Source organism: Marmota flaviventris, chromosome 4 (assembly GCF_047511675.1).
Source record: "Marmota flaviventris isolate mMarFla1 chromosome 4, mMarFla1.hap1, whole genome shotgun sequence".
Classification (NCBI taxonomy): domain Eukaryota; kingdom Metazoa; phylum Chordata; class Mammalia; order Rodentia; family Sciuridae; genus Marmota; species Marmota flaviventris.
Window position 1 is genome coordinate 155,099,596 of NC_092501.1, and position 16,503 is coordinate 155,116,098.

The following is a 16,503-nucleotide window of genomic DNA, read 5'->3' on the forward strand; positions in this document are numbered from 1 at the left end:
CCCATGGCAGGCTGTGGGGACTTCCTTTTACTTGCTATTTAAAGAGAAAGAAAACCCAATGGCCAATCGGCTCCCAGGTGCTCACTGATCGACTCCAGGGAATCCCGTCACCATATCACAAGCTGATGGCACCCTGGTCCCTTTCAATCCAGCCATCCTTGCTATTTCCACAAGTGTAGAACTCCCATTTTTTGAAACTTAACAAGCATTGACGCTGCTAGCCATGGCACCGGAAATGGACCCTAGTTTCCTTGAAAGGCTGAATGACTGACATTTTACTTATCTGATTCCTTTAGCGGATGGTAATCTTTACGTGGAAGGAAACGTTCCAACATTGACCATATTCTCAATGGAGAGACCCATTATTTTTTTCTAGTTCTTTTAAATACAAAAATAAGAGGGTGTTTAGTCTTGATGCTGGCCAACCAAAGATTATAAGTTAATAACACAGCTTTAACTAGGACTTTCTAATAATCAGGACATTCTCAGAGACTTTCACTCAAAAACCATCATTGTGTCTTGTTTCCGTTGATGGATTTTGCAGAGATTCCCAACCGACAAGGCATACTTCATCGCTAAAGAGGTGTCCACCACTGAGCGGACGTATCTGAAGGATCTTGAAGTCATCACTTCGGTATGTGCAGTATTTCCCCAACAGCATTAAATTACGTGACTTATCTAAACTAATACTCAGCTTGGAGAGAAGCTGCAGCTCATTAAACGTTAGGGTCTCTGACTTCGATTGGAGGATTTCAATTCTGAGTTATAGAAAATTAAATGCTAATAGTATATTAAATGAGGAATATTCTCCATAAAAATTTTTGTAATTGTGGTTTTTAAATGTAAAGGAAAGACACTCCTGAAATAGAGAAAATTAAAATTGAACGTTTTGCTGTGTGCGTGCACCAATCTGGAACGTTTGGGGTTTGCCGATTGTCAAGCGTAACTGATTATTCTTGAGCTCAAGGGCGACCTCAGAATGAACAGGAGCCTCATTTTATCTGTGATAAAAAGTGAAGTTATGTCAGCAAAATCTGCCAGAGGCTGCCTTTCATTATGGTAATCAGTCCTGTTTAGTCCTGGAAACAAAATCTAGGCATTCCAGATGACCTTCTGACCTTTGGATTCTGGGAAAACTTCCCCGTTGGGAGGTACGTGGTACTGAGTTTGTATATCCTGAGATGCATCTTGTGTTCGGCCTCAGCAGGTGCCCCGTACACACTGTGGAATCCTGTCCCCACGTACCTCTACAACCAGAGTGACTGTGCAGGCAGCTGCTCTGTCCTCAGGTTGGCCAGCTGCACGCTCAGCATCTTGATGTAGGAACAGAGGTGGCAGCTGCTACGGGGTGACTGTCCAGGAGTAGACCGGAATGGAGGTTTTCATGCAGGCATGGCCCATTTAAGAGACTTGTCCTGGCTTCAACAGTCCTTGGGTGACAGATTTTAGAAAGCGATTATGTAGAGAAGGGCGTTCTCCGTCAGACAGGAAAGGGAAAGCATCAGGGCCCGGTCCCCTGCTGCCCCTGGCAGGCTGAACATCTCGGGGAGGTGGGAGGCCCTGGCCTCCGGACACACAGGGCTGCACAGGTGTGGCTCCTGGAGACAGGCGCCATCGTCCACCTTCTCACCTCTAACTCGTCCTTCTTTCGTTCCCAGTGGTTTCATAGCACCATGAGCACAGAGGACTCCATGCCCGAAACATTGAAAAGTCTCATATTCCCGAATTTTGAACCTTTGCACAAATTTCATACCAATTTTCTCAAGGAAATCGAGCAACGACTGGCTCTGTGGTGAGTACACTGATATTGAACGGCACCTCCATGCCGTTTGACACTGCAGCCCAGAGCAGAGGTCAAGGGCAAGAAACTGGCTTAAGACAAGTCAGCCCTAAAAAGATTTAAAAAAAAAAAAAAAAAAAAGGTACTGGGGATTGAACCCAGGGGTGCTTTAACACTGAGCTACAATGCCAGCCTTTTTATTTCCAAAAAGAGTCTCACTAAGATAATTATGACCTCACTAAGTTGCTGAGGTCAGCCCCAAACTTGTGATCCTCCTGCCTTAGCCTCCCACTTCTCTGGGATATCAGGAGTGCACCATGATGCCCAGCTCCCTAACAAGATTTTTAGTTAAATTCTACACCTATTTAAATCTCATCTTCATTTTTTCTCCCCTTTGATTTATAATTCTTCAAACCGCATTTTTTTTCTTATGATAATTACCACAAAATAAAGGTAATTGCTTTTGGAGGGATGGCGGGGACTCTTAAGAGTAGAAGCCCATGGAGGCTTTGAGAGGTGTTGGCAATATTTCACTGATGCTTGCTTTGTAGTTATTTGTGAAGTACCTGTGTGTCTTATGACAGTTTTTTTGTTTAACAGCATTTTGACATCCACAAAGCTCTGTGCAACACAAACACACACACACATACACTTTTACCTTGATTTATCATAAGGATGTATTTTGCTATATAAATGAATGGACAGACATGCAGTGCATAAATAAAACACTAGAAAGTACCCAAATGTCCGTCAACAGAAGACTGGTTAAGAATGATGTTAAATCTGCCTACTAAAGACCAAATACACTCAGTACCTGAGAGATGAGAGGGAGATACAGAAACATCTGAAAAAACTCTGAATGGTGTAGAAGGAAAAATCTGAGGCACCTTTACCTAAAATAGAACCTTCTATCAAAAACAATTTCTATGGGATTTTTTAAAGCCAGGTGTAGTAGACACATGGGAAGTGGATTGCAGGAAAAAGCTAGCAAGCCCTTCTCTGCTTTGGATAGCTGTCAACCCCTTGGGGGCCATGTCCTCGCAATGGGTGAGAATCTGGTTGAAAGTGGCCTTGGGGACACTTAATGACTATGGGGCCTGCAGGGCCCTGTCTGGGGTGGTCTGGCCTCAGGTGACCCCCGACTGTGGCCTTCAAGTCTCACTTCACAGAGCTGCTCTCCTGCTCTGTGAGGCGGGTGTGAGTGTCTGATCCCCTCAGAGGAGCCCAACTTTGAACCTTTTTTTATACCTGGAGGATAATTTGTGTGCACTTTTCCATCCTTTGCAAGAACAAGGAGGAAGCATTTTACTCAGAGGCCCTGCGGGGGGTGGCGGGAGGAGCACAGAATTGAGAAGTCACAGGTACGACAAAGTCAGCTCACTGAAATTGGGAAAAAGCAGAGATATCACTTCAAGAATCTTGTGCATGTAAAAGAAACACCACTTTCCAAAAATTTAAAAAAAAAAAATCTACAAAATTGAACTTCCCAAACTTTACCTGGAACTTTCACATTCTGCCATGTTGCTTCGTCACTGGACAAAGGTGAATGACGCTCTTGTAAGGGGTCAGAGACCTTTCCATTGCTGTCTTCTGGCCAGACGTGTATCAGTATAGACCTTCCGGACACTGAGGCAGAGTCACGTGTGGCAGTTGGTTTGAATCATGTTGTAGAGGTCACATGTAGGAAATGCCAGTAGGTGGTCCCCTGACATCCTATCGCAGTGGCTTCGGCAGGCTCCTACGTTAATGGGCACAGCCAGAGAACGTTGAAGCATTGCCTGACACATGGCATTTTAGGAACAAATGCCGTGTTAGTGGGTCTGTGACTATAAATCTTTAGCATCTGGCGCTTGCCTGCAAAAGAACAGGCAATGTTTGCTTAAACAGTAGCTAATGTCATTTGATTTCCAAAGGGTCTTCCTGAATGGTCTTCCAAGGGGCCATACTTCTACCTGTGTTCTACCTGAAGACACCAGAAGCACGTGACAGACTCAGAACTAGTCAATGTGTAGCTCAGTTGACATGACCTTCATTGACCTTGCAATAGCAGGCCAAACCAAATAGCCGATGCTCCTCAGGGGTGAATGTAAAGCTCAGCAATCAGGGTCAGCTGGTCGATTTCTCAAGTGCATGACGAGGGAGGCCAGGCTTGGCAGGGACTGGGAGGGAAAAGGCAGGGTGTGCGTGAGCTCGGGGGAAGCCCCTGACCCTCCACACCTGTAGGATGGAGGCTACTTGTTAAAGTTACCCGGAACCTTAAAAAACCTCCACCAGGCAGAACCCAGACCAGTGACATCAGGCTCTCTGGAGGGTAGAACTAAGCAGATCTTTTCTGCAGCTTCCCAGGTGATTCTCATGTGTACAGAACCTTTGCCCTGGACCCATTATAAAGAGCCCAGAGCATGAAAAACAATTCGTCCCTTCAGACTTCAGGCCCAAAGCTCGTGCGGATGCTACCCCATCTCTGAGGTTCACGTTTGAAATAGGATAAGGAGGTTGCATTCCTCTTTAAAAAAGAAGGAAAAGAGAGGAAGAAGGGTAATTTGGCCTAGTGTAGAGAAGACTTTAGAAAACCCAACACCCTTCAAACACCTGCAGGCTGGTCCTGAGTGAGGAGTAAGTGTCATTTTGTACCAGGGAACAGAACAGAAATAAAGGAGTGAAATTTCAAAGAAGCACCTTATGTCTGTAAACAGGAAAGGGCTCCTGGGGCTGTGGCAGCGAGCGCCGCCGTCTGGGGTCCTCCTGCAGAGGGCACTGTGCCTTTCCAGAGGTGTTTATTAAATGAAACCTCAGACCCAGGAGGGCATCCAGGTCATAGGGGGCCGAGGGGTTGAGAAATGCAGATTGCCTGGCCATGCTCAGCCCTCCAGAAGCAGTACTTTGAGGGTGAGACCCAGAAATTTGTGTTTTAAAGTACTCCTTGGGGTAGTTAAGATGAATATCTTTTTTGGAAGAATTGACCCTGCAATTCCTCCAGCTAATTTTAGAGTCTGTGGTTCTTTGGTTTGCATTTCACAGACTGGGTGTAAGTCTTGTTTCTTTATTCTATAAGCCTGAAGGAACAGATGAATGAATAAATGAATGAGTGGGTTAGTGCTGTGGTTTAAACATGGTTAGTGTCCCTCAAAGTTCCATATGTGGCAGACATAGTCTCCAGGGTGGTACTTTCGGGAGGTGCCATGGACCTTTCTCTCTCTGCTTCCTGACTTAAAATGTGGCACTTGCTCCGACAAGCACTCCCGTCCACTATCCACCAAAAAGAGGCCAAGGTCAGACCTTCTGATCTTGAACATGAACCTCCCAAACTATGAATAAACCCTTTCTTCATAATTAGCCTGTCTCAGGTATTTTGTTACAGGAATGTGAAGCTAACTAATAAGGAAGGTGAGTGTGTGTCTGGATTTGCCCATAGGGACTTGAACTCTTAGAGCAGGAGGCAGGCACAGAGACAAGAGGGTCTGGCTTCTTGTAGATGAGGGGCTACGTCTGGGTTAGACACAAAGCACTTCTGCCAGTTTGGCCTTGGAGGACACGTGGGCTCTTAATGCCTACACAGGACAGGCCACCACAGCTGAATATGGCCAGTGAGAAGAACTACTCACAGCAAGTTTCTTAAGGAAGGAGTTCACCCTGAGTCGCTGATTGGCAAGCTGTGCGTGGGCACCTGTGTGTGATTTCCTGTGTGTCTTGTGTGTATGCAGGTGTATGTCTAGACTTTCGTGTTGTGGTGGTATGGGGACATGGCTTGGCTCGCCCCAGATGCAATGACTAGGACTTAGGCTCAGTCCACCTCAGGCCTGTGTGCAGCTGTCCATGGGCCTGGCAGAGCCTCATTTCCTCATCTGTAAAATGTGGCAGGGCTGTTTCGCCAACTCAACAGGACAGTGTTTGGGAAGGCTTGGCAGGCTGCCCCCTCCTCACATGGAGAGGGAGGAAGCTGGCCGTTTTAAAATACACTTTTGTAAATTTTGAAATAATTTTAAACTGGGGAAAGTCGCCAAGATGGTAGAGGTTCTGTCCACTCCTCACACCGTCACCCTGGCAGATCCAGTGGAAGGGAGGAGCCGGCGTTTGTGCATCACTATTAGCTAAACTCTAGGTCTTATTCAGGGATGAGATTTTTCAGTGGTTCCTGTTAGTGGAAATGCATCTGGAACGCACCCTGCACCAGGAATCCCCCAGAACCAGACACATAAACGATACGGTTGATACAGTCATCACACGTGTCCCTTCAGTCCTCTGGGAGGCTGCAGATTGCCTCCATCCGCAGCCGGGGAGTGTAGGGGGAACAAGATCAGGGAGCTTTCCAGCGTGATCAGGCCCAACCCCGGTTTGGTAAACACACCTGCCCTCTCCAAATGTCACCTTCTGCTGGGTAAACACACCTGAGCAGGGAGCGTGGATGCCCAAAGCCTGCTGCATGCTGGCAAAGGCCAGCTTCCCCATTTCTTCAGAAACAAGGAAAGCTGGTTTGGTGAGTTCTGAAAACCGGAAGAGAGGCTTTTCCTTTTGAAAGCAAAGAGCCATTTACTCAGCTGCCCCACTGCCTCGGAGAAGGCCACTTACCACCAACCTCGGGCATTCTGGGCAGACGTCAGACTCCAGCCCTGGGGTGACGGGCAGACGTTGGGCACAGGCTGGCCAGGTGGTGACCCAAGGTAGACTGAGGCCTGCTGTGGTCCAGAGTGCTTTGGTCATCTCCACAGTGTGCAGGTCTTCACCACCCGTCATAAGGCACTAGGGACAGTGGACAGTCATACGGAGGCACTTGGAATAGGCTGTGGGGCACACAGAGTTTTCAGGGTGGAATCAACCACACACAAGCTGGGCCAGGCGCACTGGGGAAGTGCTGCAGAGCTCTATCCAGGAGGCCAGACAGCCTGGACGGTGGTGCCATGTCCCTGAGCAGTAGGACTCAGACAAAGGGAAGGCAAGGGACGATCACCTTCAACTGTGGCTAACTGGGACGGTGCTCATGAAATTAAGAGGGAGACTCAGGAAGCAGAGAAGAAGCAAGGGGAGGTGAGCTTGGTCCGGGCACCATAATTCTGAGGAGTTGATAAGGAAGTCCTCCAGTGGTGGGAAATGAGAGTCCTAGGGCTGGGAAAGAAATGGGGCACAGAAGTGTGGGTTTGGAAATGAGGAGAATCAAACACTGAAGGAAGAGAACATGGAGAGCAACAGAGTCAGAGACGGGATCTTCCTGATCCTAGCTGTGAGGCAGCTTTCCTTCCCTAGGTGGAGAGTGTGAGCCAGTCAGCAAAGGAGCCCTAAGAAGCCACCAGAATTCAGGAAAAGAAAGCCCGAGGGTGGAGGGTCCCAGGGGAGAGCAGGTGGTCACCATGAGGCCAGGGCGGGCTGATGAGGGTTCCTGGTGTTCAGGAGCCCGCAGAAGAGGGGTCTGCAGGGGGGAGAGATGCCGGGGCAGAGAGGAGGCTCTTCGGGGTGGGACCCACTCGGGCTGTAGGCAGGAGTTCCACAGGCCGAGCAGCTTTCCTCCTGGTGACGCTCGCTGGCTGAGGCAGAGTGGCCCTGGCTGAGAGGGTCAGAAATTGTTTCACCGTCCCGAGGATGTTCCGTGTTCATAGAAGCCCCAGGGAACAAAGAGAACAGAGGTTCATCTTTTCCTCTTCATTCTCTATGCCCTTAGAAGCTTAGAGTCTTTGCCTTCATGTCGTTAAAGATAATCGTGGGGATTTCTCAAAAAAAAAAAAATAAGCAAAATTGCCATGAAATCCAGCAGTTCCACTCCTAGGAATATGCCCCAAAAATTGAAGGAAGGGACTCGGACAGGTAATTTGTACATCAGGCTTCACAGGAGCGTCATTCACAACAGCCAGGAGGAGGAGACAACCCGTGTCCTTTGACACAGGAATGGATAGGCACCTCGTGGTCCCTGCATACAGTAATGTCATGTAGACATTGATACGTGTGCCATAAGCCAGGCCACGAGCGAACACAGGGGGTAAGTTCCCCTTTTAAAAATCCCTGGAACACAGTGAGGTTCACAGAGACAGAGAGTGGAATGGCTCCAGGGGAGGAATGGGGAGCCGTGTTGAATGGGGACAAGCTTCCCTTTGGGAAGAAGAAAGAGTGGAAGAAGAGGAGGTGGACGTGGGGATAGCTGCACACTTACAGGTGGTCACGATGGTGAGTGTGGTGTTCGCACAGTTCCTCGCAGATTTACAAAGGGTAGGACTCATAGGGTGCCCAGCGCCCCATGAGATGGAGCCTTCAGAACTGCTTTGCACACGGCCGCTGCGCCTGCGTGTTCGCTGTGTCCTGCTGCCCGGGGCCTTCCGGGCCTCATCCCTATGACCCATGCTCAGCCTCAGGAGGCAAGTGGGATTGCAGGAGGAATCGCCTCCTTTCTGTCCCCATCAGCCTATGTGCCAGGCCTTGAGGGGTTAAATCCTGAGAGCCTCCTGGGCCCTCACACTGATTGGGGGCCAGGCTCTTCCCAGGAGCATTTTAATCTGAATGCAGACCTCAGGAGGCTTGAAGGCCTCCTGTCCCTGCCTGTGGAGGCCCTTTGCGTCTCCCACTGCTGTCCCTTTGCTGCCCAGCAGGCCCAGGGGCTTGGTTCTCAGCAGTGTCGTTTCTCCTTGGTGACACAGGAAAGGCGTGGCAGTGAGCGTCCCAGAAGTTGCCCACTTCTCCTGAGGTGATGTCCAGACTTACTGTCCTCTCTGGACTGTGTTTGAAGGTGGGGTCTGCCAGGGATGGCATTAGAAGGGAGCCTGAGCACCCCCACCACACACGGAGGTCCCGTAAGCAGGTGCTTTTCCTGCAGGTCTCTGGGGGCCTCGCCACCCCTCCAAACGGGAGCTCTCCCCTAACTCAGAAGCAGCCAGCTCCTCTTCACACCTTGTCCCAGAAGAGGCAAATGTCCCCTGGGGTCAAAGCAGGTGCTGGGCCTGGGTCCACACCATGTTCCACCCCACCCAGTCACACATGCATACACCCCCTGCCCAACCCCGAGGCCGGCCACCACCACGCTCCATCTCCAGGACAGCAGAAGGGTGGACAGACCCTGCACCCTGCTGGTGCCAGCAGCTGCAGGTGGCCTCTGCCCAGCAAGGCAGCAGCTGGCTGTGTGTGCAGGTACTCCCCAGGCGTACGCTGGCCCCCACCCAGGAAGCATCTGTGGGCTATTCCCACAGCTACCTGAGGAACGGGTCTGGTTTCTGTGTTATTTTGTAGCCCAAGGTCAGGACAGCTGTGCAGGTTGACTGTAGAGGGTCCCTTTCATTGTTAACGGTGATCATCCCTGTCCCACAGCTTTGCTCGAGGTTTGGACAAGTCTTACCAGACATGGGGCGATGCAAAGGTGTCTGGGCGTGCCGTGGCACACGTACTAGGGGCAGGGACCACTTGCTCTCCTTTAGAGTAGACTTAGCCAGCAGTGCTAGTATCCAGTGGGTGTCGTATCCACCGCCTCCCAGGCTCCCCGTGCCCCCGCCTTCCAGCGATGTGCGTTCCGTAGGGAGCAGGGACTTAGGGCATCGCTGCCGCGGCCCAGGAAACCTGAGTCACGCCTGAACCCCGCAGTCACTTAACCACATTGATTTTCCCACCGTAAAATCGATTTAGCCCATTTCAGGAGCTGCGACTCCCCCTCTCCCCTTCCGTGAATTCCCGTGACGGTCCTTGGCCTTTGTATATCACCGGTCACTTAGCACCTGGGATCTCCGTTACTTAAGCACTTGTCCGACTGCTCTGCCAAGGCTGGGGGTGCCTCTGGGGAAGCCGTTCCAGTCTGGAATTCAGTATGACATTTGCTCACCTGGATGGACAGACGGACAGACGGATGAACAAATGGCTTCTCCCACATAAACTGCATTGAGCCTCTTGCTAAGGCTCATTTTCATTGTGTTTTTAATCCTTTCCTGCCTCATCTTCCCTGGAAATATTTTTAGACCATTTACAAATGGAAAACAACAGAAGAAAAAGATAAAGACATCCGCAGTTGTCCAGAGCAGTGGCCACTAGTCACATGGAGCAGATTAAATGTAATCAAAGAAAATTTAGCTTCTGAGTGACATTAGTCACATTCCAAGTGCTCATTAGCCACAGTGGCTGGCGGTCCCTGTGTTGGGTAGCAGACAGAAAGAACACTTCCTTCCCACAGAAGACTTTCTTGGACCGAATGCGTCTGAAGGAGCAGCGTGGGCTGGGGCTTCACTCGGGGTAGAGACCCGGGTTCCATCCCTAGGGAAGAAAAGAATGAAAGGGGGAACCAGGTTCCCTCTCATTGGCCCGAGGAACTCAAGGCCTGGTGCTCCAGGCACTTAGTTACAGCCCCATGGGTGACAGTGACTTGGTTTCCTCTGGGGTCCCTTCCACAGTAATGAATTGCTATGTCATGCCTCCAAGGCTCCAGGATGGACCTTTATATCAAAGGGGACGTGGCAAGTGAGGATGGACAGGGCTTTTAAACTTATAAATCACATTCAAGTGCAGAGTTTGTGGCCTTAATTCTAAGAAACTACAATTAATGAGCAACTACTGTGTGCACACTCTGCATTGACATGGCACCAATGCAAGTTGGCATTAACTGATCAAAATGAAGCCATCAATATATAATTTTCCTCTTGGTCTTCAAAAACAGGATGGCGAGCCATGGTCCAAGGACAGATCTGACCTGCTTCCTGTTTTGTTAACAGAGTTTTACAGAAACATAGTCGTCCTCGCTGTCTGTGGTGGCATTTGTACTGCATGGGCAGACTTGAGTTGCCACGGTGACCGTAGGACCTCAAAGCCAGGTGCATGTGTCACCTGGCCCTTCACACAGAGGGCTTGCCAGCTGTGCCCTCTTTGGAAGTCCCCACCGGGCACTCAGTGCCAGTCTCTGCCCTGGCCCTGCCCTGTCTGCAGGAGGACCTGGGCGGGTCTGAGCCTGAGAAGACAGCCCGGGGTTTGTTCTCATTGGCCTGGGGACATCTTAGGCAAACAGTCCCAGCAGGGAGGGGACCTTCCAGGGTGGCTCCCTGCCCTCGGGGCTCTCTCCACCCCAAAGACTGCAGCACAGACAGTGCCCCACGAGGGCATTACAGACACCTCAAGCCGTGCCCCAGAGATGCTGAGCAGTGGTCGGGGGAGGAATCCGCGGCTCGGCCAGAGGAAGGGACGCACAGCAGTGGCCCTGCGTCCAGGCAGGCTGAGTCCTCCCCTCCCTCTGCTGGCCTCTGCTTTCTGGCTGGGCCTCCTTCCCACTTTTGAGGCCTTAGCTTTGCGGCCACAGGCTCCGGCCTCACTGAAGGAGCCACCAGGAGAAGGCAAGGTCACCCCCACTCCACCTCGCCGTGCCCTGTGGGTGCTGGGTTCTGTGGGTTCTCCTCTAAGAATGTGGGCCACGGCTCCCCCTCCCTCCCCGCCAAGGCCGCCTGGTCCCTGGCACCTAGGGACCTCTGAGGACTTGTGTTATGGTCCTCTGCATCTCTACCCACCCTGCTGTGGGGACCTGGGGGACAGAACTGCTCACGTCCCATCTGATTGTGACTGAGGTCTACGGAGGTGCCGTGATTTCCACACAAGGCCCCTCCTAGGGTGGAGGCAAGCAGGCCGTTTATTTTATGCCTTAGAATGGAGGAAAAGGGCTGCTATAAATGTTTATGGGTGATGGGTTTTACTTCCTGAGTTCCAGACAGTATTAAGCACCGCTCATAGATCAGGTCCTCGCAGATTTACCAGAACCCTGTTAAGTAGATGCTGTTGTTATTCCCTCACATCACATCCGAATCAGGGAGACTCAGAGAGGGTCAGTAATTTCGTGAAAGTCACGCAGCTGGTAAGGGCAGGCCTGGGGTGTGACCCAGGCAGTCTGGCTACCACTGTGCCTTTGGCTGCAGGTGCTTTAGGCTTGACATTTAGAGGGGAAGGACTCCAGGAAGCAGCTTCGTCACTCTTCGGCTGTAACATGAGAACTAATTCCCAGCTCCTCGGATACCTGAGCCCGGAACAGAATCTAAAATAGCCACTGCCTGCTGTTGTGTGCTGCTCCTGCCGTCCTGACACACTCACAGGCTCCAGGCCGTGGGGACAGGGCCGGGATGCAGCTCTCTGCCTGGTTGTACACGGGGCAGCTGGAGGCAGGGGCCATCTCTGCCCTCGCCCCCTGCATCGGGTGCTGTGCTGCGGTCACAGCCTCCCTGCGCCGACCCCGTCAGCCCACAGGAGGGCACGTTCTTCTGCTTTCCTTTGTTCAGCAGGAAAGTGGCAGGATGGGACAAACTCGCAAGTCAGCAAAACCTTCCAGAACCTTCTTTCACTACATATTCGGACAAGTCTGTACTGTGGGCCTGCCACACGTCATTACTCCTCGGGGTTCACTGAGCCACTTCTCTGTCCAGAATTGCTCTCTAGTTCCACTCTCTGCCCCATAACAAGGAGCATCCTGGTAAGACTTAGAAGGGAAGTCCGGGGAGTGTTCAGGGGCCCACCCGGCGTCCTACATGCATCCTACACGTGCCCCTCGAGAGATGGTGAGCATCCAAGCCCTTCCCCAGAGCAGGAATCATCAACAGTGTCCTGGAGGTGTCCGCCAATGAACCACCGCCGTGTGTCCCCTGCTGAGCGTCCCCTGTGAGCCTTGGTTTCCTCGTCTACTGTGCCTTTCTCTAAGTTCTCTTTGACCATCCAGCATCCTGGGGAGTCCCTCCCCTCTCTCCCTGCAGAAAGTGAGGATCAGAAGGGGGGACCTCCCCAGGGGTAGAGGCCAGGAAGAGCCGTCTCTCCCTCTCCTGGAGGCTGTAAGCCGAGGGTAGGGAGGCAGCGGTGAGCTGTACCGCTCCTGGCTCTACCTGCGCCCGGCTGGCAGAATCTTGGTATGGAGGAAATATTCTGTCTAGAGCAGCCACTGGCCACACGGGCTGTCGAGCACTGGAAACATGGCCAGGGTGACTGAGGAACTGAATGTGACGCTTCCCTCGCGTTTGGGTAAAGTTAGGCTTATGGGTATGATTTCCCTGCCCCTTGTGCCTGAGTGTCCCTCACATGACACCTGGACCGTCCGCCGTCCTGGTGTTCCAGTCTGCGAGGCAGTTGTCGGAAGTAACCCTCGGGGACAGTCCCCGGCTCCTTCCCACCTGCTTCCGCTGGGTCGCGGCTCCTGCTCTTTGAGGTGGCTTTCACTGGTCAGAGGTGAGGCAGCCCGGAAACGGCTTGAGCCAAGGCAGCCTGGGAGCTGGGGAAGCTAGGCTCACTGTGCCGGGGACACTGTGGGTGAGTGGCTTGTGCAGGTGTGGATTTATTTTAAATTTCGTGTCTGTGTGTTGCTTGTTTTAAAGGCAAGAAAGACATGTTAGGGGCATGGAGCTGCCTGAACAGGCTTTCCACCGCCTGGCTAGAGGGACAGGGACTGTGGTTGTCGGTGACATTGCCATTTATTTGTGTTTATGTGTTTATTGAAGGGGGTACCAGGGATTGCACTCAGGGGCACTCGACCACTGAGCCACATCCCCAGTCCTATTTTACATTTTATTTAGACTCAGGGCCTCACCGAGTTGCTTAGTGCCTCCCTTTTGCTGAGGCTGGCTTTGAACTCGTGATCCTCCTGCCTCAGCCTCCCGAGCCATTATGATTACAGGCGAGCACCCCCACGCCCAGTGACATTTCCTTTTAAAAGCAGGAGTAAACGTCACACGTCCCCAAGCACAGCCAAGAGCTCATTTCTCGTGGATTTTCTGCCTTACCCCTGACTATGTAGCCTGGGTGCTTTGACAGCAGGCTGCTTTCCTTAGAAAAACAAAGACACTTCCAGTTGCCCAAATGACAGGGGGGTTCCTGCCAGAAGCCACCTGAGAACACACAGTATCCAGGTCATTGGACCCATTGCCCTGGCTCTGCTGTTTTAACACGCACCCCGCTAACCACAGATTAAACACAGGTGAGTACCCAGGGCTTGCTGGACACGTCACACCTGCCGTAAGGTGGCTGGGTGGTAACTTTTGCCCTTCTTCCTCAGTCTGACCTAGAGTTAGACCTCAGAAGGAAGAAGCCGGAGCTCTCAACAGCCGGGTAGTGTAGATGAGAGGCCAAGAGCGCAAAGGGCCCCGTGCCCCAATACCCATGGCTGGCAGACTCCATAAGGCCTGGCCAGGGAGATGCCAGGCCCCAGCTGGACTTGATCAGTGGGGCTGCAAATAACGTTAAAATTAATAGATTTTCCTCTCTGTGGATTCAGAGGATACGGAGACCCATCCAAAGGTCCCGAGAACCTCATGTGTTACCTGTGGCCAGTGTGTCATATGTTACGTGCATGTTAATACAGCGCGTTGCTCTGGCTGCCTCGGTAGCTTTTTGAACTAGCCACACCGCCCACCCCACGTACCAGCATGAGCTTTGTCTCCCCCATCTGCTCACTCCCATGCTTTTACTTACTTAGACACACAGACACACACAATAACATACATTTTTTTTTTCCATTTAGAATCAGACGCTGCAGGGAGTAGTAAGGTTAAGAATGTGATGTTTGTTTTGCCAATGCAGACTCAGAGGCTTCAAAAAACTGGATCTGTGTGTTAGGGGTCAGAGGGCACCAGGACACCGAGCAGGGTGAAGAAGGCGGAGAAGGGAGGGCAGGGATTTCTCTTGGGCTACTTGGGAAGCCCAGCATGGGCATTACTTACTGCCTTTCGCTGGCTGGATCGCCTTGGACCCATCCCCAAGGATGGCCCCCGGCTTCTGTGTTCTGGAAAGTTCTCCCTCCCCCCACAGGGAGACCACCTCACAGGGCAGTCAGACTTGAGGGACAGGTGGGAGATGGCATGGTCAGTGAGGTCCACAGCCCACTGTGAACTCGGTCCCCTTTGGGTTCTGTGTTGACCTGGGGCTGGGAACGTGACCTGGATAGCACAGTGTAGGTTTATCCTGGCTGGCTTTGCCTACCTGCGGCCTGTGAAAGTAGAATTCTTGGCTGTCAGAGAAAAAAACCCAGGTCAAGGCCCCTCCTGTCTCCTGAGGGGCTGACGGGGGCCAGACCCACAGCCCCCCTCCTAGATGGCACACACAGGTCAAGCTCACCCAAGGTCACCTTCCTCTTTTTTCCTTCTTCCTGTTGCTCGGTCAGTCGGCTGCTACGTGCTGACCAGCTCAGCGAGTGAAGTGTTCCAACAAGGTCGGGAAGACACGAGAGTTCACGGTGTGCCCGTGCGTGTGTGTGTTCAGTCCTTTGCTGGGGTCAGTGCAGTTACTCCTGGGCGTGCGTTAATCACATTGCAAGGGTCAGAGGGTAGCATCTGGGTGCGGTTTTCCTAAGTAAAATTGTCAAAAGAATTTCCATCTTTGTGCTGCGTGGTAATTACCCAGACAACAAATATGTGGCCCTGCCTTCTGAACAAGGACCCCTTTCTTATGGGATTAACATCCGCAGGATGTTGTGGAAGAGTCATAATTACTTTTTCATGTTCCTGATAATAAAATGACCTTTCAGCTACTTATAATAAAATGAACGCCTTGCATTTGTGGACTTGGTAGCAGGGACGTAGAGGAAGTCAGACTCGAAGGTATTTCCACACGGGGGCAGCGGAGTTTGGGTTTGGCCCCGGCCCCGTAGGACAAGTCTCATGTTTGGACCACACGGGGCAGTGTGACCCGTGGCGGGGACAGATTTGCTACACTATTTGCAGAAACTTCAGAGCCCCCAGCCTGCTCTCAGCATGGAGCCAAGCCCCTTTAAATTTAGTGCTGTTGTCTCCGTGGCCCAGGGGACAGATGCCACCAGCACAGGGCAAGTCCAGGCGCTGAGGACCTGGAGACACAGACACGGCTGGGATAGCAGCAGATACAGGAAGGAATGTCCCCTTGAGTTGAGGGGTTTTTACATCAATAGATTTCCCTTTAATAAATAGTTGGCAAAAGAACAGAGGGAGTGAGATAAATGAAGTCTGGCTTCCACTCTCCGCTCTGCGCCACTCTCCCAGCGTCCTCTGCTCTCCTGGGCTCTCTTGGGCGGTGCTGGCTATGGAGGGGAGGCACTTGTTGCTAATGGCAACCAGGAGCCCGCCCCTCTCTCCCCGGCCAGCTCAGTCCAGGCTACTCTCGGTGAATAACCAAATCCCATGCTTTGCACTACAGACCCTTCTTCTGGTGATGTCACCTGGCAGGCCCATTGGGAAATTCCTGGGTCAGTTATTGAAGTTCCAGATCATCGCTCTGTGTCCACAAACCAGGTTTCAGTTGTGCCTCCTTTTCTGGCTATGTGCCATTTAGTCCTGTCATTCTGGCCCCCTCGGGTTCTTTGAAGGGAAGACCTACTGTGTTCAGGAGTGGAAGGCCACGGGGAGAGGAAACGAGAACATGCTAGCCTTTAGGAGAGCGTGGTGTGCTGTGTGGGTGCAGCAGGGCGGGTGCTTCTGCAGAGCAGAGGGCGTCCCCAGTAAGAGCTTCCCATCGACTGGTCTCCCTCTGCTCAAGGGTTGAAGCCGAAGGGCCGCCGGTCAGTTATCAGCTAAGCTCAGTCACATGCAAGGGTCAGCAAAACAGCCAGATGATGAAGGGCTCCATGGTGGCTTGGCTAAGACCCACCATTCCACACAGGTGCCTCGAGCCCAAAGGGTGGATCCACGGGGCTCAGCAGTGGGCTGTGGATTGTCACCAGGGGAGACTGGAGTCTATGGAAGATGCTGGAGCAGCCCTTGGCAACCCTGTTCCAGGAGAGAATTTGATCTGCTGTCGGGGACGAGGGAGAGGGACAAGTGGGAGATAATGGAGGTTCCTAG

At 51.9% G+C, this 16,503-nt stretch overlaps 1 protein-coding gene across 3 annotated transcripts in view; it reads left to right on the plus strand.

Annotated features, from left to right (window-relative positions):
* Positions 1-16,503, plus strand: part of Farp1 (FERM, ARH/RhoGEF and pleckstrin domain protein 1) — a 260,483-nt gene that overhangs the window by 222,555 nt on the left and 21,425 nt on the right. For all 3 annotated transcript variants that reach the window (XM_027938778.2, XM_071611599.1, XM_071611600.1), the window contains exons 15-16: positions 545-634; positions 1,659-1,792. In XM_027938778.2, the coding sequence (XP_027794579.2) occupies positions 545-634; positions 1,659-1,792 (224 nt within the window). The remainder of the gene's footprint in view (positions 1-544; positions 635-1,658; positions 1,793-16,503) is intronic.